The 21,273-nt window shown below is 36.7% G+C and overlaps 1 protein-coding gene across 6 annotated transcripts in view; it reads right to left on the reverse strand.

The window, feature by feature from the left end:
* The window catches only part of UVRAG (UV radiation resistance associated), a 316,651-nt gene that overhangs the window by 115,189 nt on the left and 180,189 nt on the right, over positions 1–21,273 (reverse strand). For all 6 annotated transcript variants that reach the window (XM_082477829.1, XM_082477826.1, XM_082477827.1 and 3 more), the window contains 2 exons: positions 20,250–20,310; positions 11,849–12,014 (listed from right to left, as the gene is read on the reverse strand). In XM_082477829.1, coding sequence (XP_082333955.1) covers positions 11,849–12,014; positions 20,250–20,310 — 227 coding nt within the window. The remainder of the gene's footprint in view (positions 1–11,848; positions 12,015–20,249; positions 20,311–21,273) is intronic.

The following is a 21,273-nucleotide window of genomic DNA, read 5'->3' on the forward strand; positions in this document are numbered from 1 at the left end:
CCTGAGTAGTTGAAGTAAGAAACAAGCCTTCAGACCTGCAACAGTTTTTTTTACCCAGTGCTCTGGGAAACTTCATTAGTCCTTTCCATTTACACCAATGACTGAAAGACGATGTACCTCGTGGCATTACTACAAAAAGAAATCTAGTACTATTCTACTGGGTTGCATTTTTAATTTTCCTTAACCTTTTCTTAGGCCCACCTTTCCTTTTAGCACCTAGAATTAGAAAGAAAAAAAAAATTACATGGCTGCCTGGAATTACTGTTGCAAAGCTCAATGTATACATAATAGTAGGTGCAAAATTTTATTGAGCATCTTCTGTGTGCCAAGCACTGTGCTTCATTTAAACCTCATGATAATCTAGTGGCATAGATATTATACCAGGTGAACCAAGACTCAGAGAGGACAACCTTTCCCCAGCTGCTCAGTGATTAGAGGGGAAGTCCCAACATAACTTCAAAGACTTAAGTGATTAAAAAACAAAAACAAACTCTGCCTAGTTTAAATAAATTGAGGAAAGAGAGAAGAAAAGAGAGGCATTTTGCATTGTACCTTTTAGAGGAAAAACAAATGTTAAGTGAACCAACTGATAAATGAGATTTAAATAATTAACATTTTCAATAAGAACACGGTGACTCTGCTTAATATATAGGAATTCACATCATGGCATTTTTCACCAGTGAGCTTCCCCTAAACCAGGAAAGGGGTATTTCAGTCTCATATATAGCCCCTTTTTGATAAATATACTTCTTCCATCTCCTAAATGCTTGCTTAAAAGTACTACACTTAACAACTGGACCATCTTCTGGGCTTGATTCCCTCAGGGGGCCAGATCAACGTGAAGGCTTAGTTAACTTCTTATTTGACCTTACTTCATCTTTCAACCTCTTTCTCCATTTGTGAAATGAAGGGGTGACTCATACGACCTAAGAATATTCTGACTGGTTTTAAAATACAACGTCTACAATGCTGCATGTTCAGAAACATTTTTTTTCATCTTTATTTTTGTTCCACGGTGCACCCTTAGGTAGTTATAATGGAGCTGTACTATAGACATTTGGGAAAGTTTTCACATGAACAGAGATCTTTCAACTTAGGCCACACTCCTGTAATCAAGTAGAAAACCTGAAAGAACTAATAATTTTATTCATTTCAGCTATATTAGTCACACTGAAAAATATTTGTTTGATTATACTTTTAAGGTGCACAGCAAGAAAAAATAGAAAACCAAAGCATTTGGTTCACCCTCTGCCTCAAGTCATCACAATCATTGTTCAATATAAAGGTCTGAGGTTGGAGTTCCTGACTACTTTAAATGCCAGCATCTGAGCAACAACCTATAATAAAATGAAGACAAAAGGTTACAAAAAATGTTCTAATTTATAGGATAAACAGTAGAAGAGTTGAAAATTAAGGCCACATCACTTAAGCCTAAGCATCATGTGAAAATCTCCCACTTCTGGAAGGAGGCCATCAGATTTAATTGGACGCCATGAAAGTAAACATGCTAATTTAGTGAAAACAGCGACTACTTCTGAACTCTCCACATTAAAACAGCTTGATTACAAACAGAAGCTGAGAATGTTTTTAGGAAAGAATCTAGAATTTTTAATATAAGATGTGTCAACAGGTGTTTAAGTATGCCTAAAGCAGAGAAGAATAGCAATGAGGAGTCAGAATTACAGTCTGAAAAAATTTAGGTTTTCAATACATGCTAATGAAATCCCAAGGGTCAGTCACTATTTCTATAGAGAATCTGCTACTTATGCAAATAAAGTTCAAAGTATTCTCACTGATTCAAGGAGACACCATTAGAAAAAATTCTCATTCATTTATTAACAGGTCAATGTGGCCAGGCCAAGAGGTAGGCTGAAGGAATACAGAGATAGGGCATCACATCAGTCTGATCACTGCCACTCGGCAAATTCCTTTGTCCCTTCCCTCCTGGTTATGCTGAAGGGGAAGCTCCATAAACATCCAGACATGCCAAGGTGGCTGCAAGGTGGCTCAAGTCACAGGCCTGGGGATCTGTCTCACCAGCTCCTTTATGTATAAGTATGCATGATGGCCATATGCACCCCAGTCACAAAAAGGTGGCAGATCATTAAAACTGACCATTCCTTCTCTCATGAGCATGAGATCCACATGCAATGACTACAATCTGGGCCCATTATTGTCTGATTTTGGATATATCACAATGTCTTTGTACTCTAGAATTTGTTTCTAAAAGAAATCAGAACCAATAGGGTTAAAAAAGCAATTCCTGGGGTTTTAGAAGATCTTCCACAGGAATAAACATAAGCACAAAAAAATCCACAAAATGGGAAAAGCAGCACTACCATTTCTCTTGGTTCCAATAATTCCACTACAGAAAAATAGCTGACCAGCTTTTAGAGATCTGTAAAAACCTTGTCAGGGACAGGCCAGGAAGTTTCAAAAGTGCCTACCAATTTACACCACTCCCTATTTCTCCTTCTGAAAATAAAACAAAAAATTTCAGACATCTTTTGAGGGCTTGAAAAAGCCAAATGCTCTGACCAGCTATGTCGTAGCTCAATCTATTGAGCTAGTCTATTCTGAATGTATTATCTAACAGACAGTTAAGTAGCACAACAACAATGACCAACACATTTCATTTCAAAAATCACTTTAAAACCTACTTTTCAGTCCTCAGTGAAAAAAGAAATAAGGGGTAAAAGAACATTGCAGCTGGACTCTGGCTACATTCCTTCGTGTTTTGTGGTCTGAGCCTCAAAATGAAATGCAGCAAAGATTTCAGAGTTTCCCTTTACAGTGTGCAGGTGCACAAGTAATGGTTTAGGCAAGGCATCAGTCCAGACCTGGGCTTCAAACAGACCAGACAAAGGAAAAAACTAGTTTTTGGTGTTTTTTTCCCCCTTCTAGCAAAACTAGCTAAATAGAGCTTTGAACCCTAATGTATCACATTCCAAAAGCCAGATGAAACAGGTAATCAGAGAGGGCAGAGGCCGAGGATTCCTAGGCCTATTACAATAAGCATAATTTATCCAATGAGTCATTTAATTCCTATTTTCCCATGAAAATAGGATTCCACCTAATACCCTGGAAAGGTTCACATGAAAATCGACACACTCAGGAGAAAACAAAACCATGTCTAATCTGCTCTTTCAGTCATCCAGGCTAATAATCGAGAGGCTGATTCAATCAACAAGCATAATCAATAAATGTATTTGTATTTAGATATTTATTTACACATCTATGTTGTTCCCAAATGGATCTGAAGTGCTTTACTGCCCAGTGAAAATATTTGATAGTTCATAAAATCTAAGACAGCATCAACTGTGAACTGCATCATTAACTTATGTACCACTAAGAAAAGATAAATGCTATCAATCATGCCATTAATTGTAAGATGTATCTCATTTTTAGCAATATTAAAACGTCAAAAGTATTCACATTAGAATCAATAAAATACAATTTGTGTTTCAGTGAAAAGGGGAAGGTAGAGGTATAATGTAAAATTCGTTCACTAAAAAGCAATTCCTGTGGTTCTCCTGGCTGCCAAAGAGAAAAATGAGTAACGTAATCACCACAATCTCGCTGGCCTTCCCACATTGCTTCGGAAAATGAATCAATAAACAAACCATCACTACTACTCACACTGGCGCACACTACTTGGCGTGCTCGCACGCTAAGCTGCTCCTTCACAAGTTGAAGTGCGCTGCTGATCTGGAGAGAGAGTATTTATCATTTCGAGGAGCACCCCTCCTTCAAGCTCTCAAAGTGATTTTCCTACATAACTAATATTTTAAGGCAGAGCGTCATGCACAATTTGATAAAAATCTGGAGAGATACTTAATTTTCTTAATATGGAACCTACAGAAGGTTGGGAGGCATTCTCCACAAAACTACAAGGTCATCTCTGTGAAAGACATATCTGGTTATGGTACTCTCCTCCTCTTAAAATTACCTAGGGGTCCCTTCATCCCTTACAAGTAGTGTTTTTCATCATTACACAAACAAATGGGATGGAGTCAGCAAAAATGGTACAGTAAGTAGATCAAAGGACTTGTCCCTCTAGAGAAACATTGAAAAAAAAAAATCAAGCAAAAACTGTCAGTCAAAGGCTTACAACAACTGCCTGAACAATGAATCAAGAGAAAGGAAACTCAAAATCAGAAGGAATGCTTTGCAGCATTTTTACTTATCTTGTCCTTAACCCCCTCTCCAGCTCAGCAGTGGTCTTAAAGACAGCAGCCTGCCCTTGTGGGGCCCTGACCCCTGGTTCTTAAGGGAGCAGAGCAGATCTTATTCTAAAAAAATTTGGGTTGGTTTGTCCTAACTTGTCTGGGGGCGACCTGCAGGACTAATGCAAGGTACTTGCCTTTGTTTTGCCTAGTCAGAACTCACTCAGTGAGGAAAAGCAGAAGACACTGCTCAAGAAGTAAGGCAAACCAACAAACCCCATAGCCTCCTTGTGCAAAAGATTAAGGTTGAGACACACAACAAACTGTCTAAAGTCTGGGAGGAAAAGCTGGGGAGAGTTTCTTTGAGAAATTGGTGTATTCAAAAGTACCCACACACACTGGGGAATCAGAAGTTACAGTGGGAATGTAAGTTGGTGCAGCCACTGTGGAAAACAGAATGGACGTTCCTCAGAAAACTAAAAATAGAATTACCAAATGATCCAGCCATCCCACTCCTGGGCATATATCCAGAGAAAAACATGGTTTGAAAAGATACATGCACCCCAATGTTCATCACAGCACTGTTTACAATAGCCAAGTCATGGAAGCAACCTAAATGTCCGTCGACAGATGAATGGATAAAGCAGATGTGGTACATATATACAGTGGAATATCAGCCATTAAAAAGAATGAAATAATGCCATCTACAGCAACATGGATGAACCTGGAGATTATCATACTAAGTGAAGTAAGTCAGAGAAAGACAAATATCGTGATATAGCTTATATGCGGAATCTTTAAAAACTGATACAAATGAACTTATTTACAAAACAGAAACAGACTCACAGACTTAGAGAAGGAACTTACGGTTACCAGGGAAGAAGGGTGGAGGGAGGGACAGATTGGGAGTTTGAGATTGACATGTACGCACTGCTATATTTAAAATAGATCACCAACAAGGACCTACTGTATAGCACAGGGAACTCTGCTCAGTATTCTGTAATAACCTAAATGGGAAAAGAATTTGAAAAAAGAATAGATACATGTATATGTATAACTGAATCACTCTGCTGTACACCTGAAACTAACACAACATTGTTAATCAACAATATTCCAATATAAAATAAAATTTTTTTAAAATTAAATTAAATATTAAAAAATTTAAAAAATAGAAAAGAAGTTACGTACATGCTCAGAACAGAATGCACGCTCAGAAAACACCTGAGAAGACCCTAGGCTTTCACCTCTGGCTGACTGCTAGGCTTACTGCAAGAAGTGAAGGCTAAGGCCTTCTGGTTGAAATGAAAGGACACTACACAGTTACTGAAAGCTGGACAAAGAAATAAAGATCTCCAGTGAAGGTAACTACCTACACAGGTAAATTTAAAAGACAGTATTATGGGCACACAATGTATAAAGATGTCATTTGTGACAATAACAACATAAAGGTGGGGAGACAGAGGTATAGAGGAGCAGAATTTTTATGTACTACTGAAGCTAAGTGGGTATCATTTCAAACTAGATTGTTATAGGATGCTAATTATAATCCCCAGAGTCACCAATAAGAAAATATCTTAAATACACTGAAAAAGAAATGAGAAGGGAATCAAAATGGTACATTACAAAAAATCAATTAAGAAAAAAAAAAGAGGCAGTAATAGAGGAAATGAGGCACAAAAAAGGTATAAGAAATATGGAAAACAAAATGCAGAAGTAAATCCTTCCATACCACAAATTATGTTAAATATTGTATAAGTAGATTAAACTCTCAGTCAAAAGGCAGAGATTGGCAGAAAGGATTTTTTAAAAAAAATGATCCAACTATATACTGCCTACAAGAGACTCATTTAATTAATTGTTTTTTTAATTTTTATATTTTTGGCCTTACCACGGGGCATGCAGTATCTTAGTTCCCCGACCAGGGATCGAACCTGTGCCCCCTGCAGTGGACGAGCGGATTCTTAACAACTGGACCCCCAAGGAAGTCCCTGCAAGAGACTCATTTTAGATCCAAAGATACAAATAGGTTCAAAATGAAAAGATGGGAAAGATATTCCCAAATACAGTAACCAAAAGAGAGCTGGGAGGCTATCCGAATAGCAGACAAAATAGTCTTTAGGTCAAAATTGTTACAAGAGGCAAAAAAGTTCATTATATAATGATAAAAGGGTCAGTTCATCAAGAAGAAATAGTAACTCAAAACGTACGCACTAAACGAGAGCCCCCAAGTAAAAGAAGCAAATGTTGACAGAATTGAAGGAGAAACAGTCCTACAATAATAGCTGGAGAGCTTAATACTCCACTTTCAATAATGCACAGCATATATAGACAGAAGATCAATAAGGACATATAAGACTTGACAACACTATAAACCAACTAGACCTAACAGACATATATAATAGAACACTGCATCTAACAATATTCTACACATTCTTCTCAAATGCATGTGGAACATTCTCTAGGATAGACCATATATTAGGCCACAAAACAAGTCTTAATAAATTAAAAAATTCTGAACTCATACAAATTATCTCTCCATCACAATGGAATTAAACTAGAATTCAATAACAGAAGGAAAATTAGAAAATTCACAAATATGTGAAAATTAAACCCTTTTAAACAACCAATGGGTTAACTGAAGAAATCACATGGGAAATTAGAAAATACTTTGAGAGGAAGGAAAATAAAAATACAATATGTCAAAATTTATGAGATGTGGAAGTTTAAAGGTATAAACACTGACATTAAAAAAGAAAGCTCTCATATCAGTAACCTAACTTTACATCTAAAGGAATAGAAAACAAAACCCAAAGCTAGCAGAATGAAAGAAATAATAATGATTAGAGTATAGATAAAAGAGACAAAAACAACAGAGGGAATCAACAAAACCAAAAAGTCAATTCTTTGAAAAGATCCATCAAATCTTCTTATTCTAGCTAAAAGTTTTTAGCTACAATAAGAAAATAAAAAAGACACAAACAACTAAAATCAGAAATGAAAATAGACATCATTAAAGACCTTACAGAAACGAAAGGGATTATAAAAAATACTATGAACAACTGTCACCAACAAATTTGATAACCTAGATGAAATGGTCTTGTTCTTAGAAACACACAAATGGTATAAACTGAGTCAGGAATATATAAAAAATATGAAGAGGCCTATAATAAGAAATTGAATCACTAATCAAAAACCTCCCAACAAAGAAAAGTGCAGAACCACTTGGCTCCACTGGTAAATTCTAACAAACATTTAAAAGAAGAATTAACAGCAATCCTCAAACTCTTCCAATAAAGTAGAAGAGAAGGGAACACTTACTTCATAATGCTTTCTATGAGGCCACTATTACTCTGACAGAAAAGCCACGCAAGAAAACTATAGACCAATATTCCTTATAAATATAGATGCAAAAATCCTCAATGAATTGCTAGCAAACTGAAGCCAACAGCTTATTAAAAGGTCCTCTTTGCAGAAATAGAAAAGATGATCTTCAAATTCATGTGGAATTGCAAAGGGCTCTGAATAGCCAGAAAAGTACTGAAAAAGAACAAAGTTGGAGGATTCACAATTCCCAATTTCAAAACGTATTGTGGAATTGATATAACAATAGACAAATGAACCTGTGGGCTAGAACTGAGAGTTCAGAAATAATCTATGGCTAACTGATTTTCAACAAGTGTGCCAAAGCCATTCAACGAGGAAAGAATAGTCTCTTTAACAAATGATGCAGATACAGCTGGATATCCTAATGTAAAAGAATGGAGTTGGACCCCCTAAGCCATAACATATACAAAAATTAACCCAAAGTGGGTCAAAGACCTACATATGAGAGATAAAATGATAAGACTATTTCAAGAAAACAAAGGGGTAAATCTTCATGATCTTGGATTTAGCAATGGATTTTAGATATGAAACCAAAAGCTCTAGAAACAAACACACACAAAAAAGATAAATTAGACCTAATGAAAATCTGAAACTTTTATGCATCAAAGTACACTATAAAGAAAGTAAAACAACTATTTTAATCTCCTCTTATTCACCCCATTGATAAGAGACCCCTAGGGTCATGGGGATGGTTGAACACTCAACATCTGACACTGGACATATGAGATTAAAAGCAGATTACTAGTCACACATACTCAAATCCCAGGGGAGGAGGACACCACATGCCACGCAGGCTCACACGGGGTTACACTTGAGAAGAGAGTGAACAACCAGGAGCTATGGGTGGCAGGCTCTGTAGTATGAAAAGGACAGAGTGATGATGATTGGTTCCCAGGGGAGGATGTGATTGGTTTGTTTCCATAATTACCCATCTGGCAAGGAACTGAAATTCACTACTCAGGAATCAGCAGAGACTACCTAGACCCCTGAATAAAGAGGGTTGTTTGGATAGGGGGCCTGATCCACGGGAGCAGAGTTGGGAGGGACTGTTCAAGGCCCTCCTGGTTTCACCAGATATCCAGGCAGCACATAATACTGACCTTAATTTTAGGCCTTAAACTGTAACAACAACCTAGAGAATGGGAGAAAATACTTGCAAATGATTTATCTGATAAGAGTCTAGTATGCAGAATATATAAAGAAGTTTTACAACTCAACAAAAACAGGAACAACCCAATTAAAAATATGGGCAAGAGGTGAGGGAGATTAAGAGGTACAGACTTCCAATTACAAATTAAATGAGTCACGGGTTTGAATTGTACGGTATGGGGAGTATAGTCTTAATTATGTAATATCTTCATATGGTGACAATAATTAGACTTATTGTAGTGATCATTTTGAAATGCACAGAAAAATCAAATCACTATGTTGTTACCAGGACATAGTGTTGTAGGTCAACTGTACTTCAAAAACAAACAAACTCATAGGAAAAGAGATCAGATTTATGGTTACCAGAGGCGGAGGGGTAAGGGGTGGGGAGGAAATTGTATGAAGGCAGTCAAAAGGTACAAACTTCCAGTTATACGATAAACAAGTACTAGGGATGTAACATACAACATGATTGATATAATTAATACCACTGAATGTTATAAATAAAAGTGGTTAAGAGAGTAAGTCCTAAGAGTTCTCATCACAAGGAAAAAATTTTTTTTCTATTTCTTTAATTTTTTTTCCTATATGAGATGATGGGTGTTCCCTAAACTTACTGTGGTCAGCATTTCATGATGTATATAGGTCAGTCATTATGCTGTACACCTTGAACTTTTACGGTGCTGTATATCAATTATATCTCAATAAAACTGAAAGGAAAAAAAACAGGCTGAAAATCTGAGTAGGTATTTCTCCAAATAAGATATACAAATGGCCAGCAAGAACATGAAGAAATGTTCAACATCATTAGTCATTAAGGAAATACAAATCAAAAGCACAATGATATGTATACCACTTTATACCAGGGACTGTAAGCTGGCGTAGCTGTTGTGGAAAACAGTTTGGTGGTGCCTCAAAAAGTTAAACACAGAGTTACCATATGACCCAGCAATTCCGCTTCAAGTTATATGCTCGAAAGAACTGAAAATGGATACTCAAGCAAATACTTGTACATGAATGATCATAGCCAAAAAGTGGAAATAACCCAAATGCCCATCAACAGATGAATGCATAAACAAAATGTGGTATATACAGTCAATGGAATATTATTCAGCCATAAAAGTGAAGCACTGATTGTGCTCAATGTGAATACACTGAAAATATTAGGCTAAGTGAAAGAAACCCTAAACAAAAGGTTACATGTTGCAAATGATTCCAGTTATACGAAATATCCAGAACAGGTAAATCCATAGAGACAGAAAGCAAATGGGTGGCTGCCAGGGACTGAAGAAAGGGGTTACTGGGTAGGAGAACAGGGAGTGACTTAATAGATAGAGGGTTTTCTTTCAGGGTGATGAAAATGTTTTGGAACTAGATAGAAGTGGTGATTACATAACACCATGAAGATACTAAATGCCACTGAATTGTACACTTTAAAAAAGTTATGTTGTGTGAATTTCACCTCAATTTTTTAAAAAGAGGAAAGAAACCATCCTCATGTCCCCTTCTGTCAAACATATGTATTTCAGGCTCTCTTTAAATAAAAGGTTTTGAAATTGAAAATAATACTTGGGCTATAAATTAATCAATGCCTTTGAAAAGGAACTGAATAAAACTATACATGTGCTCCCTGCCCTCCACTTACAAGCCCTACCAGATATAGTACTAAATTCTTCCACTGATGCCCACCTTTCCTGCCTTTTCTCTTGCAGTTTCCTAAATAGAGTGGAGGATATTTCATTTCTTCACGCCCACGAACACAACATTCGCAATCCATCAATAGAACAGTGGTTCTCAAACCTGAATGCACATTACAGTCACTTCAGGGGCTTTAGAAAAATATATCTCATGTCTGGGCCTATCAACTGAATCAGAATTTCTGGAGGAGAGGCATTTCCATGTTTCTATGCTAGATTATTCTTATTCTGCCTTTAGTATTTCCCTTAGTATAGGTCTGCTGAGATGCATTTTCTCAGTACTGATAGTCGGAAATGTCTTTATTTTGCCTTTACTTTTTTTTTTTTTTAATTAATTTATTTTTGGCTGCATTGGGTCTTTGTTGCTGTGCGTGGGCTTTCTCTAGTTGCGGCGAGCGGGGGCTACTCTTCATTGTGGTGCGCGGGCTTCTCATTGTGGTGGCTTCTCTTGTTGTGGAGCACGGGCCCTAGGCACATGGGGTTCAGTAGTTGTGGTGCACGGGCTTAGTTGCTTCATGGCATGTGGGATCTTCCCGGACCAGGGATCAAACCCGTATCCCCTGCTTTGGCGGCAGATTCTTAACCACTGTGCCACCGGGGAAGTCCCCTGCCTTTATTTTTGAAGGATAATTCACTGAATACAGAATTCTAAGTTGGCAGTATTGTTTTACATGCTTTAAAAATGTCACTGCATCACCTCCGGTTCCCAATGTTTCTCTTAAGAAATTAGCTTTCAGCCTTATTATTGCTCTTTTGAAGCAAATCTCTTTTCTCTCTAGGTACTTTTAATATTTTCACTTTATCTCTTTGGTTTTCAGCTGTTTTACTATAATTCCCCTAAGTATGTTTGCTTTGTACTTATTTTGTGTTGTATTTAATGCTTCTTGAACTTATAGCTTGATGTCTTTTGTCAAATTTGAACTCTGTCATTATCTCTTAAAATGTTACAATTACCCTATGTGCTCTCTTCTCCCTCTCTGTGACTCCAATTATATGTATATTAGACTTTTTATTGTGTCCTACATATGTCTAGCACTTTTCGATAAATCCATCTCTTTTGTACTTGTGCCTGGTCAGGTATTTTCTCCTGGGCTATCTTCCAGTTAACAAACCCATTCTTTAGATATGTACAATCTGCTGTTAAGTCTTTTATCTTTTTCCTGGTTGTCTCTCTGACAAATCTTTAAGCATTTCATTTGGTGACTAGCGGCAACAGATATTACATGAATATTTGCAGAGTATATGATACTTGCCTCACAAAAGCAAATTAAATTTGAATGAGTCAATTTTGCTAACAATAGCAATTTTGACTACACTCTATTTAAAAGAAATGGAGCACTTTACAAAGGATATACAAAAATCACCACAATCTAGGTCACGTTTTATATTTCTAATATAGTCGATGCTTCATGCTGCCTTAATGTTAAAAGAATATTTTAAAAGGATACTTACTCTCTCTCCTTTTCAGTCAGCTTGTCATTAATATTATCTTTGATTGTTGATCTAGATCCCTTATGAATTATAGGATATCTGAGGGGCACTTGTAGGAAAAAGGAAATCATTGATACCAAATGTGCAGTGTAACCAAGGGCAACAGCAATGCTTCCATCATCTCTTGCTGTAAATTCAAAAACAGAGAAATAGAAAAGAACTATTTACCTTATAAATGTAGCTATGAGATCATAATAAATCAATTTCAAGAGAGATTTTACAAGAAATAATTGATAAAATATTATTCACTTATCTAAATTATATGAATTTTATAGAAATCTAAACACATTAATAAGATTTGAAATTTCATCTACTACATTTAAAACTATTTCCCAATAATTAATGTGATGAGATTAAAATTTGATATATAATCTTAAGAGTTCTTACTGCATTCAAATCTCCATTACTCTCTTTCCCAGCATTTTTAAGGGCAAAAATAATACCTGAGTCTATTATACAATGCAAAAATTAGTTTCAGAGGTTTAAACATTACATCTATATTAACGTTATACATTTTACTCGTTAACAACTTTATAAGCAAAACAGTTGTACTGTTGTACTATTGTACAACATTATTAATTCCAAGGTGAAGTGAAACAACACAGTGCATCCTTATGGGGTATGTTCTCAATATTCATAAAGAGAGCATTGTTTAAGTCTGTGAAGTTTGAGATAGGATAAGGAGAAAAAATGTTTTTAATAGTAAAAGGTCAAAGACCACATTGTTCATATATGTTCCATTTATGCAATTTTTGTGTGGAAGCAACTGTTGGAAAAAATACATGTCTCCTACAGTCAAACATAAGTATGTATCTTTTAAGAAGTCACAGATTTTAAGAAGCCACAGATTTTTAACTCAACATCTAGATTTCTGCTACTGCCTACCCAAGCGACAAATAATCATTCAGGTACCCAGAACTGAGGGTAACACAATAACAAGTTTTAAGCTTGCCCCAGGGGGAAGGAAAAAGTAACTGCTTGGTATACAATATTCTTAAAATACTTTAAAAAGTTCTCTCTCTCTCTCTCTCTCACACACACACACACACACACACACACACACACACACACACACACACATACACATTTAACACATATCTGTAATACATCTGGCTAGAGAAAGGCTGAAATGATTGAGATGACCTTGGCTTGAGTATTTCCTGATTTTTAAGAGTACCTTTAACTTCAATTATTAGTAATATTTTCCACATTCCTCTTTTTTATATTTAAACTTGGTTATCTAAGCACTACCTTCTTACTGTAGGACCCCTACTATAGCTGTATACTACTCAGTGCATTCTCCACCCTTGACTACCAAAGCAGATTCCTTGACCATACTGTAAAAATAGGTAACTTTTATTGTACACTTTGTTTTTCTGCCAGGAATTGACCATGATGCTTTATTTCTGACAGTCATTCATTCTTCAACAATTAATAAACTGGGCATGTTTTATATGCTATTTCATTCCATTTATAGGTGAAGAAATAAGGTTCAAAGAAGTTAAGGAACCTGTCCAAACTAAGACAGCTAGTATATGGGTTGACCTGACACGGATGCCTCTGTCTTTAAGCACCCTACCACACTGTCGCAGAACTTTACTGTGGAGTGTAACAATTTTTAACTTCGGAGCCTAGAACACACCAAGCATATATGACACACGTGTATTATCTTAGTTTCTTCACACTTTTCTAGTAAGGGCAAAGAACACATAAAAAGTCCTTGGTAACATGTTCCCTCAAATCAAACTGATGAAAAAAAAAACCAAACAGCATTCCTTTCAACTGACTACTGGGCATGCCCGAACTGACGAGAATCCTATTTTTAGACCATGTGCTCTTGGCCCAGACTCACAGTACTACAATACTTTACTACTGTTGAAATATGTATATCAGACTACCTTAGAGACTGAAATTACATTACATTGTAAATGCATTACATTATAATTTAATCATCGTATATAATATTAGAGCCAGGAGAAACCTTGGAAATCACTGAATCTGATGCTATCAACTTAGAAATGAGAAAAATAAGATTCACGTGGCATAAGTGACTTGGTCAAAGCCATATAAGTAAAAACTATGAGGACAGAGTGGAAGAGAGAATTGTATCTACACCCCAGCCCCCCAAATATTTATCCCTGGAAGCACAGCTGGCATGGTGAGTTCCATCAGATGTTGCTGAATCCTGCCTCCTGCTTTCTCTAAAGAATAGGGCTTATCAAATTTAAAATATTTCTATCAGTAAAAGGACTTGGTCTTTCAGAACCTTCTTTTGAAGGGAGAGGAAGAAAAAGAGAACTTATAGTAAGTAAGCTTTTCCTTTCGTATGTGACCTGACAGAAAAGGATTTGAGAACTTCCAAAAATCAGAAGGCCTCTTAGTTAGCCTGCCCAAAATAGGTCAAATGCAAACTACAGTTTAAAAAAATCTATCCAATGCTACACTCTCAAGCATCTCCAGTTTTCCGTATTACTAAAAGGGTAATACTAAAGAATTAAGTTTGCCTATTTCGAGGACTACATCCACATATATATTAAAAGAACGGAAACTGGTCTTCTAACATCACCTCCTTTCAACAATCAAAACAATTTTGCGGGTTTCCCTGGTGGCACAGTGGTGAAGAATCTGCCTGCCAATGCAGGGGACACGGGTTTGAACCTGGTCCGGGAAGATCTCACATGCCGCGGCGCAACTAAGCCCGTGCGCCACAACTATTGAAGCCTGCGCACCTAGAGACCGTGCACCGCAACGAAGAGAAGCTACCGCAATGAGAAGCCCGCGCACTGCAACGAAGAGCAGCCCCCGCTCGCCGCAACTAGAGGAGGCCTGCGCCCAGCAACGAAGACCCAAAGCAGCCAAAAATAAATAAATAAAATTAATTAAAAACAAAACAATTTTGCTTAAATTTAAACATAAAAGGGCATCTCTAAGAGAATCCTATATATGTACATCAAAAACCAAAAAGAAATAGCAAAAACTGAAAACTGGCTAATACTGGAAATCAGTTTTGATTCTAGTTATTCACACTCACCATTGTTTCCACCACAAGACTCCCCACTCCACCCATTAAAAACCCTAGGTTGTTTCCCATTCCAGGCCATAGTGCTCCGTCACAGCCTCGCAGTTAAACACCGTGGTGTTGGATTTCCAATATTGAAGCTTTACATTAAAAAGCATTTTAAAAGGACCACGGGTAAGGCATTACAGGGCCCAAGGGTATTCCAATACCCTCAAAAGGAAAACCACCTCCTGGTAGGGAAGTCACTTTCATCACCCCAAGACCGCTGAACCTCCAGTGGGAAAATGTGAGCTCATGCGGTTAATTATGGCTATTGCTGGCCACGAAACCTCAGATGTCACATTCTGTTGCCAATCACTTTAGCTAAAAAAACCAAAAGGTTTAAGGTTTCCAGCATTCCAAGATCTAAAAGACTTTTTACCTGCCAAAGCCAAAACCTGGCTCTCTGGGGTGTGCTTTTCCAGTAAGCATTAATGACGCCCCTAACACCTAATGCAGAGCAGAGGCTTGTATTCCTTATGCTGCTCTGGGGGTTAGAAAGGTCACAGATGATAGGTTTGTTGGTGAAAAGAAGTTAGAGGGGGAGTGGGAGGGTTCAGGGAGGAACAGGAATAAACTGTAGACTCAGGTAAGTGAAAAAGCCCTTATTAAAACAATGTTTTAAGGGGCTTACAAGCAAAACAAAATTCTGCAGTTTCCTCATAATAAATATTTCTGGTTTGTTTTTAAAATTTATTTATTTATTTTTTATTTATTTATGGCTGTGTTGGGTCTTCGTTTCTGTGCGAGGGCTTTCTCTAGTTGTGGCAAGCGGGGGCCACTCTTCATCGCAGTGCGCGGGCCTCTCACTATCTCGGCCTCTCTTGTTGTGGAGCTCAGGCTCCAGATGCGCAGGCTCAGTAATTGTGGCTCACGGGCCCAGTTGCTCCGCGGCATGTGGGATCTTCCCAGACCAGGGCTCGAACCTGTGTCCCCTGGATTGGCAGGCAGATTCTCAACCACTGCGCCACCAGGGAAGCCCCTGTGGTTTGTTTTTTAAATGTAGGTATCTACTTGGGGGGGCAGTAATTTTTATAATAATTAAATCTTTTATGTAATTGTTATGATAATAGATTCCACAAACCCACAATGGCCATGACAACATTATAAATTCATTCAAATGTCCCTTTGACTTACACGTTGGACAAACTACTAATATTCAAATGCATCCAAGTACAATAAGTGATCTAAAAGCTCTTACCATCCTGCCTTCCCAATCACTGAGGCAGCTGATTTGGTAAGGAACCATCCACCCACTGATCCAGACAGGACAAAATATTTAAGACTCTAATCATTGCCACAGCATCTATGGAATGATTCCATGTTCTCAATGAGACACTGTTTGACATATGGACTCTCCTTTCCAAGAAATCATGCCTGCATGAAGGGATACAGACACAGAAGGAAATCTGGGTCTCATTACCACGAAAGGCTCTCGTGTTATGGATTACTTAAAAACACACACAAACAGTTTTCTTTTTTTTTTTTATTTTGGATGAGAAATGTCTCAGTCAATGGAACTCAAATGAATACCCTTCACTGGACAACTTTCTCCCGTTGTGTCCCAGTCTCTCTGGAATATTCTAACTGAAACTTACCCAGTTAGAAGAGTAGAAGAGCACAGTAAGTGTTGGGTCACTATGGAGGAGTTTCCCAAACAGTATCAAGCCATACAATGTAAAGTCTATCCCAGCAAAGTCTCATGAATGTAACAGAATAACCGGTTTAGAGTTCTGTCACTAGAGTCCTACTAAGAATGCAGCTGCTACAGAACACTAAAAGTTGTCAGAAGTCTGGAAGAGGTTATTATTCAAAACAAGGAAGAAAACTGCATCATGACAGGAATAATATGGACCTTAAAATCAGGCTGACCAGGGATGATTTTAGCTCTGCCACTGGCTAGTATGAGTCTTCGGAAAAATTAACTAATCTCTCTGAGCCGCAATTTTCTTGTCTTTAAAAAAAAAAAGTTGAGTATAATTCTTTCCCTCACGGAAGGAATTAATTCTCACAGTGGTGAGAATTAAATAAACAAGACAGCATCACGTATGATGTCCCACGTTACCATATTTCTACTCACCGAACCTAAAATGTCCCATCCTTCTTTCAACAGCGGAATACTATTTCATCTTTTAAAATACCTCAGGCATCATCTTCTCTATAAAGATTTTCCTGATTCCCTCCTGATAGACCTGATTATTCCCACTCTCTGAGTCCCATGTACCGGTATAAACTTCTAAGTGCCTGGTTCACCTCAAGTGGACTGAAGTTTCACAGAGGTAGGATCAATGCCTTGGTTACCTTTGTACACTCCCAGCACCTGACACCGTAAATGACACACACAAGGCACTCAGTAAATTTAGTACATGGAAGTGCCTTACAGAATGCCAACGTAAGATTTTAAAGTCCAAGACTACCATATGTGCTTCTTAAAATTTCTGACTCCTAGGAGTCATGGGAAGTAAACAGGGCCTTAGAGTAGAATGAAATATTTATTTCACTTTATCTCCCATTTCATTTTTTTAGCAGTAAAAACTGCACTTGAAAGCTAAACTAACTTTGTTAAGGGAAGAAGGAATGTGTTCAGCTTGTTGGACATACTAAGTATAGATAGCAAACAAAAGCTAGGAAATAAATCACCTCCAGAAAATAAAAATAGAATCAAGAAACATCCCAGAATGAATTAAGGTGATACTCCAATACCGATAGCCCTGCTTCTCTTGTTGCCGCCTCTCAAATCATTCTGTATTTAGCAGCCAGAGTGACTTTTAAAAAACATAGATCAACTCATATCATCCCCCCTCTTGAAGCCCTTCAGGGGTTTCCCACTCCACTGAGAATAAACTAGAAACTCCTTCCAGTGGCCTCAAGGCCCTGGCTGACTCTCTTACCTCTTCTGATGGAACTCTTCCCTTTTCTCACTATGCTCCAGCCACACAGGGCTGCTCTGGTCTTTTCTGTCCTTCTTTCCTTCCTCTCTCTTGCAACTAATTCCAATTACATTTATTGAGTGCCTTCTATATGAAAAGCCCTTTCAAATGCAATCTCAGTCAATCATCACAATGAACTTAAGATGTAAATATTACCTCATTTTACAGGTGAAGAAATTAAGCTCTGAGAGATTACATGATCTGCCCAAAATACAGGTATCTTCTCCCATGCCCCTCACCCTGAATTTTTCAGATATATCAAGCCCATTCCTCCGTATCCTCCATCATGACCGCTCCCTCTTCTAGGAATGCTCCTCCCCCAGCTGTAGTGTAGTTGGTACCTTTCAGCCTTCAGATTTTGGGTTAAATGTTTCTCCTCAGACAGGTCTTCTCTGACTGCTTTATCTACAGTAGGTTCCACTATTCTCTAAGATAGTGTATTCCTTTATTAAACACTTTTTAAATACTTATTTTCTTGTTTATTGCCTGTCTCCCTCAATAGGTTGTATGCTCCATGAAAGAAGAGAATATATTTGCTTTTTCCATCGTTATATCCTCAAAACACAGCACAGTGTCTGGCATTCAGGTGCTCAACTGATATTTTTTTCAATAAATGAATATTCTGTATCCCTGCAACCTGACACAGGGCTCAAGGTACTTAATAGGTTTATTAAATAAATGAATGAATGAAAGAATGGGGGAAAAGATGTGTCATGAGCTTCAAGACACCATAACATAAAAGTAACACCTAAAATTAACACCAAAGCACATCTGTATGACTTACAGAGATTAGAGGGAACACTGTACAATAGAAACCAAACAAATCCCAGCAAGATCATTACTTAGCTTTGTGGTCTCATGCAAGTCACTAAATAGCTCATTTACACATTGTAAAATGAGATTATACCACCTTCCTTATAGGTTTCTTTTGTGTGTGTTCAGGAGGATTAAAGATAAGGCAAAATGTCTTGCTCTTAAATAAAATCTTAACAATCATGTAAAACAGGTAGTACATGAACTAATGTGCTCATACTATCAATTAGAAAATCAACTCAAAGCTTAGATGACTTGCTCCAAAATAGATGGTTTCTAGAAGGGGAACCAGGACTCAAATATAGGTCTTCCCATTCCTGTTTTAATCACTCTTCCATTTTTTTTTTTAATTTATTTTTTATTGAAGTATAGTTGAATTACAATGTTGTATTAATTACTGCTATACAGTAAAGTGACTCAGTTATACATATATTTACATTCTTTTTCACATTCTTTTCCATTATGGTTTATCACAGGATACTGAATATAGTTCCCTGTGCTATACAGTAGGAACTTGTTGTTTATCCATTCTATATATACCAGTTTGCATCTGCTAATCCCAAAATCCCACTCCTCTCCCCCTTGGCAACCACCAGTCTATTCTCTGTGTCCCTGATTCTGTATCTGTTTCATAGCTAGGTTCATTTGTATCACTCTTCTTATGTCCCAACTACTTGTTGTAAGTCTTGTTGTAAAGGACAAAGGAGGTAATATATTAAAACAGTCTTAATGTTAAAGGGCCACAAATAACATTTTCTTTATAGGGAAATGGAAGAAAGTCCCAATCAGAACTAGTAATGCTTTCTTCTTGAATAACTTATTCCCAAATAGATTAATGTGCTAGCTTTGGGAATAATCTACACAACTACTTAATAGTCCTCAAAGCATTGTTTATATTAGGAGAAAAGAACCTACTTTGCTAACAATAAAAGTAATCTTTCTAACCAATATGCCAAATAATATAAGTTCTTTTCTTTGGCATACTGGTAAAGGGATTAGGAAAAATATTTTTAAATATAGCAATTACTATGAATCATATCTATAAAATCTTTAATGTAAATTTATTTTAGTTAAAAGAGCACAGAAATGACAGTACAACAAGTTTAACCTACGGGGGTGGGAATGTCACAAAATTAAATTTCCAAATACGTTTTACGTCAGCAGAAATACGGTTTTCTAAATAGAACAAATTAATGTTTATTGCTTTGTTCCCAACACAAATTTTTCATGAAAAATCAAACCAAAAGGACAGGGATATTATTAGTATTCTTGAGAATCCTACTGTCTGATTTTCTTAAAGCCCATTCAAAAACTATTTTCTTTTAACTTTCAAATAGAAAGTTCAACAATTTTTTTGTTTTTTCATGATTAGATCAAATATCCTCTTAAGCCTTCCATCAGGGAATCTGACTCTATATACTTAAAATTGGGAAGGGACAGAAGGTCCAGAAACCCTTCCGGATAAAGTGCCAGGCAACCAACATTTCAAGATATCTCTCTTTTTCCCTGTAACATACCCATATATTATACCAAATCTTTAGAAGTAAAAGAAATAAAATACCTTGGAAGTCCTCAGAATTAGGCAACTTGACACCACATACAAAGTAATCCTTATGCTCATTCTGTAAATACAACCAAAGAATGAAATTAATTTTGTTTATGTATAAAGCAAAGAAGCTCTAAATCTAAAAAATTTACGTCAGTATTAATTCAAAGACAATACTGTCATAGACTCAAAATATTAACCTAATTGTTGAAGCTGAATGATGAGTACATGATGATTTATTATACTATTCTGTACACTGATATACACTTCAAACTCTCTATACTATAAAAATTTAAAACATCATATCTAAGCAAAAAACTGTGTCAAATTTTAATCATAAAACTATCGTTTGACCAATTCATAGCTATAAATGAAAAATTTTAAGTAGAATTAACAAGATTCTGTGAGCAACCTAAAATCCTATTAGGTTTCCTCTCAGAAAATTAGTTTTTTAAGTCTCTTTTCATTAAAAAGAAAACAAACCCACCAAATTTAGCAGATTTAGTTCTCTAAAACAAATCCTAACCAGTTACACTTGTATTTACTCTAAGAAACCAGATTCAGAAACTTAATATCCTGACAGTTACCTCAGGAATATCTTAAGTAATACTAATAAATATAAATTAATTAGCTGTTATATTTTTAAAGCAATGCATGTGTATCTGCATCTATGTGTCAGATATGGTGAAGGCTGATAATTTGGTTGAGTGAAAAGGTCCTAAAGAAACCAGAAATAATTTGGCATTCTTTCAGATGAAGATGAGTGCACCCCACCACCAAATTGATAGAAAAAAATCAAATGGTGGAACCTAATGACAACTAATTCTAAATCTACTTTTTTTTTTTTTAAACATCTTTATTGGAGTATAATTGCTTTACAATGGTGTGTTAGTTTCTGCTTTACAACAAAGTGAATCAGTTATACATATACATATGTTCCCATATCTCTTCCCTCTTGCATCTCCCTCCCTCCCACCCTCCCTATCCCACCCCTCTAGGTGGTAACAAAGCACCGAGCTGATCTCCCTGTGCTATGCGG

Source organism: Balaenoptera physalus, assembly GCF_965194825.1.
Source record: "Balaenoptera physalus genome assembly, chromosome: 10".
Classification (NCBI taxonomy): domain Eukaryota; kingdom Metazoa; phylum Chordata; class Mammalia; order Artiodactyla; family Balaenopteridae; genus Balaenoptera; species Balaenoptera physalus.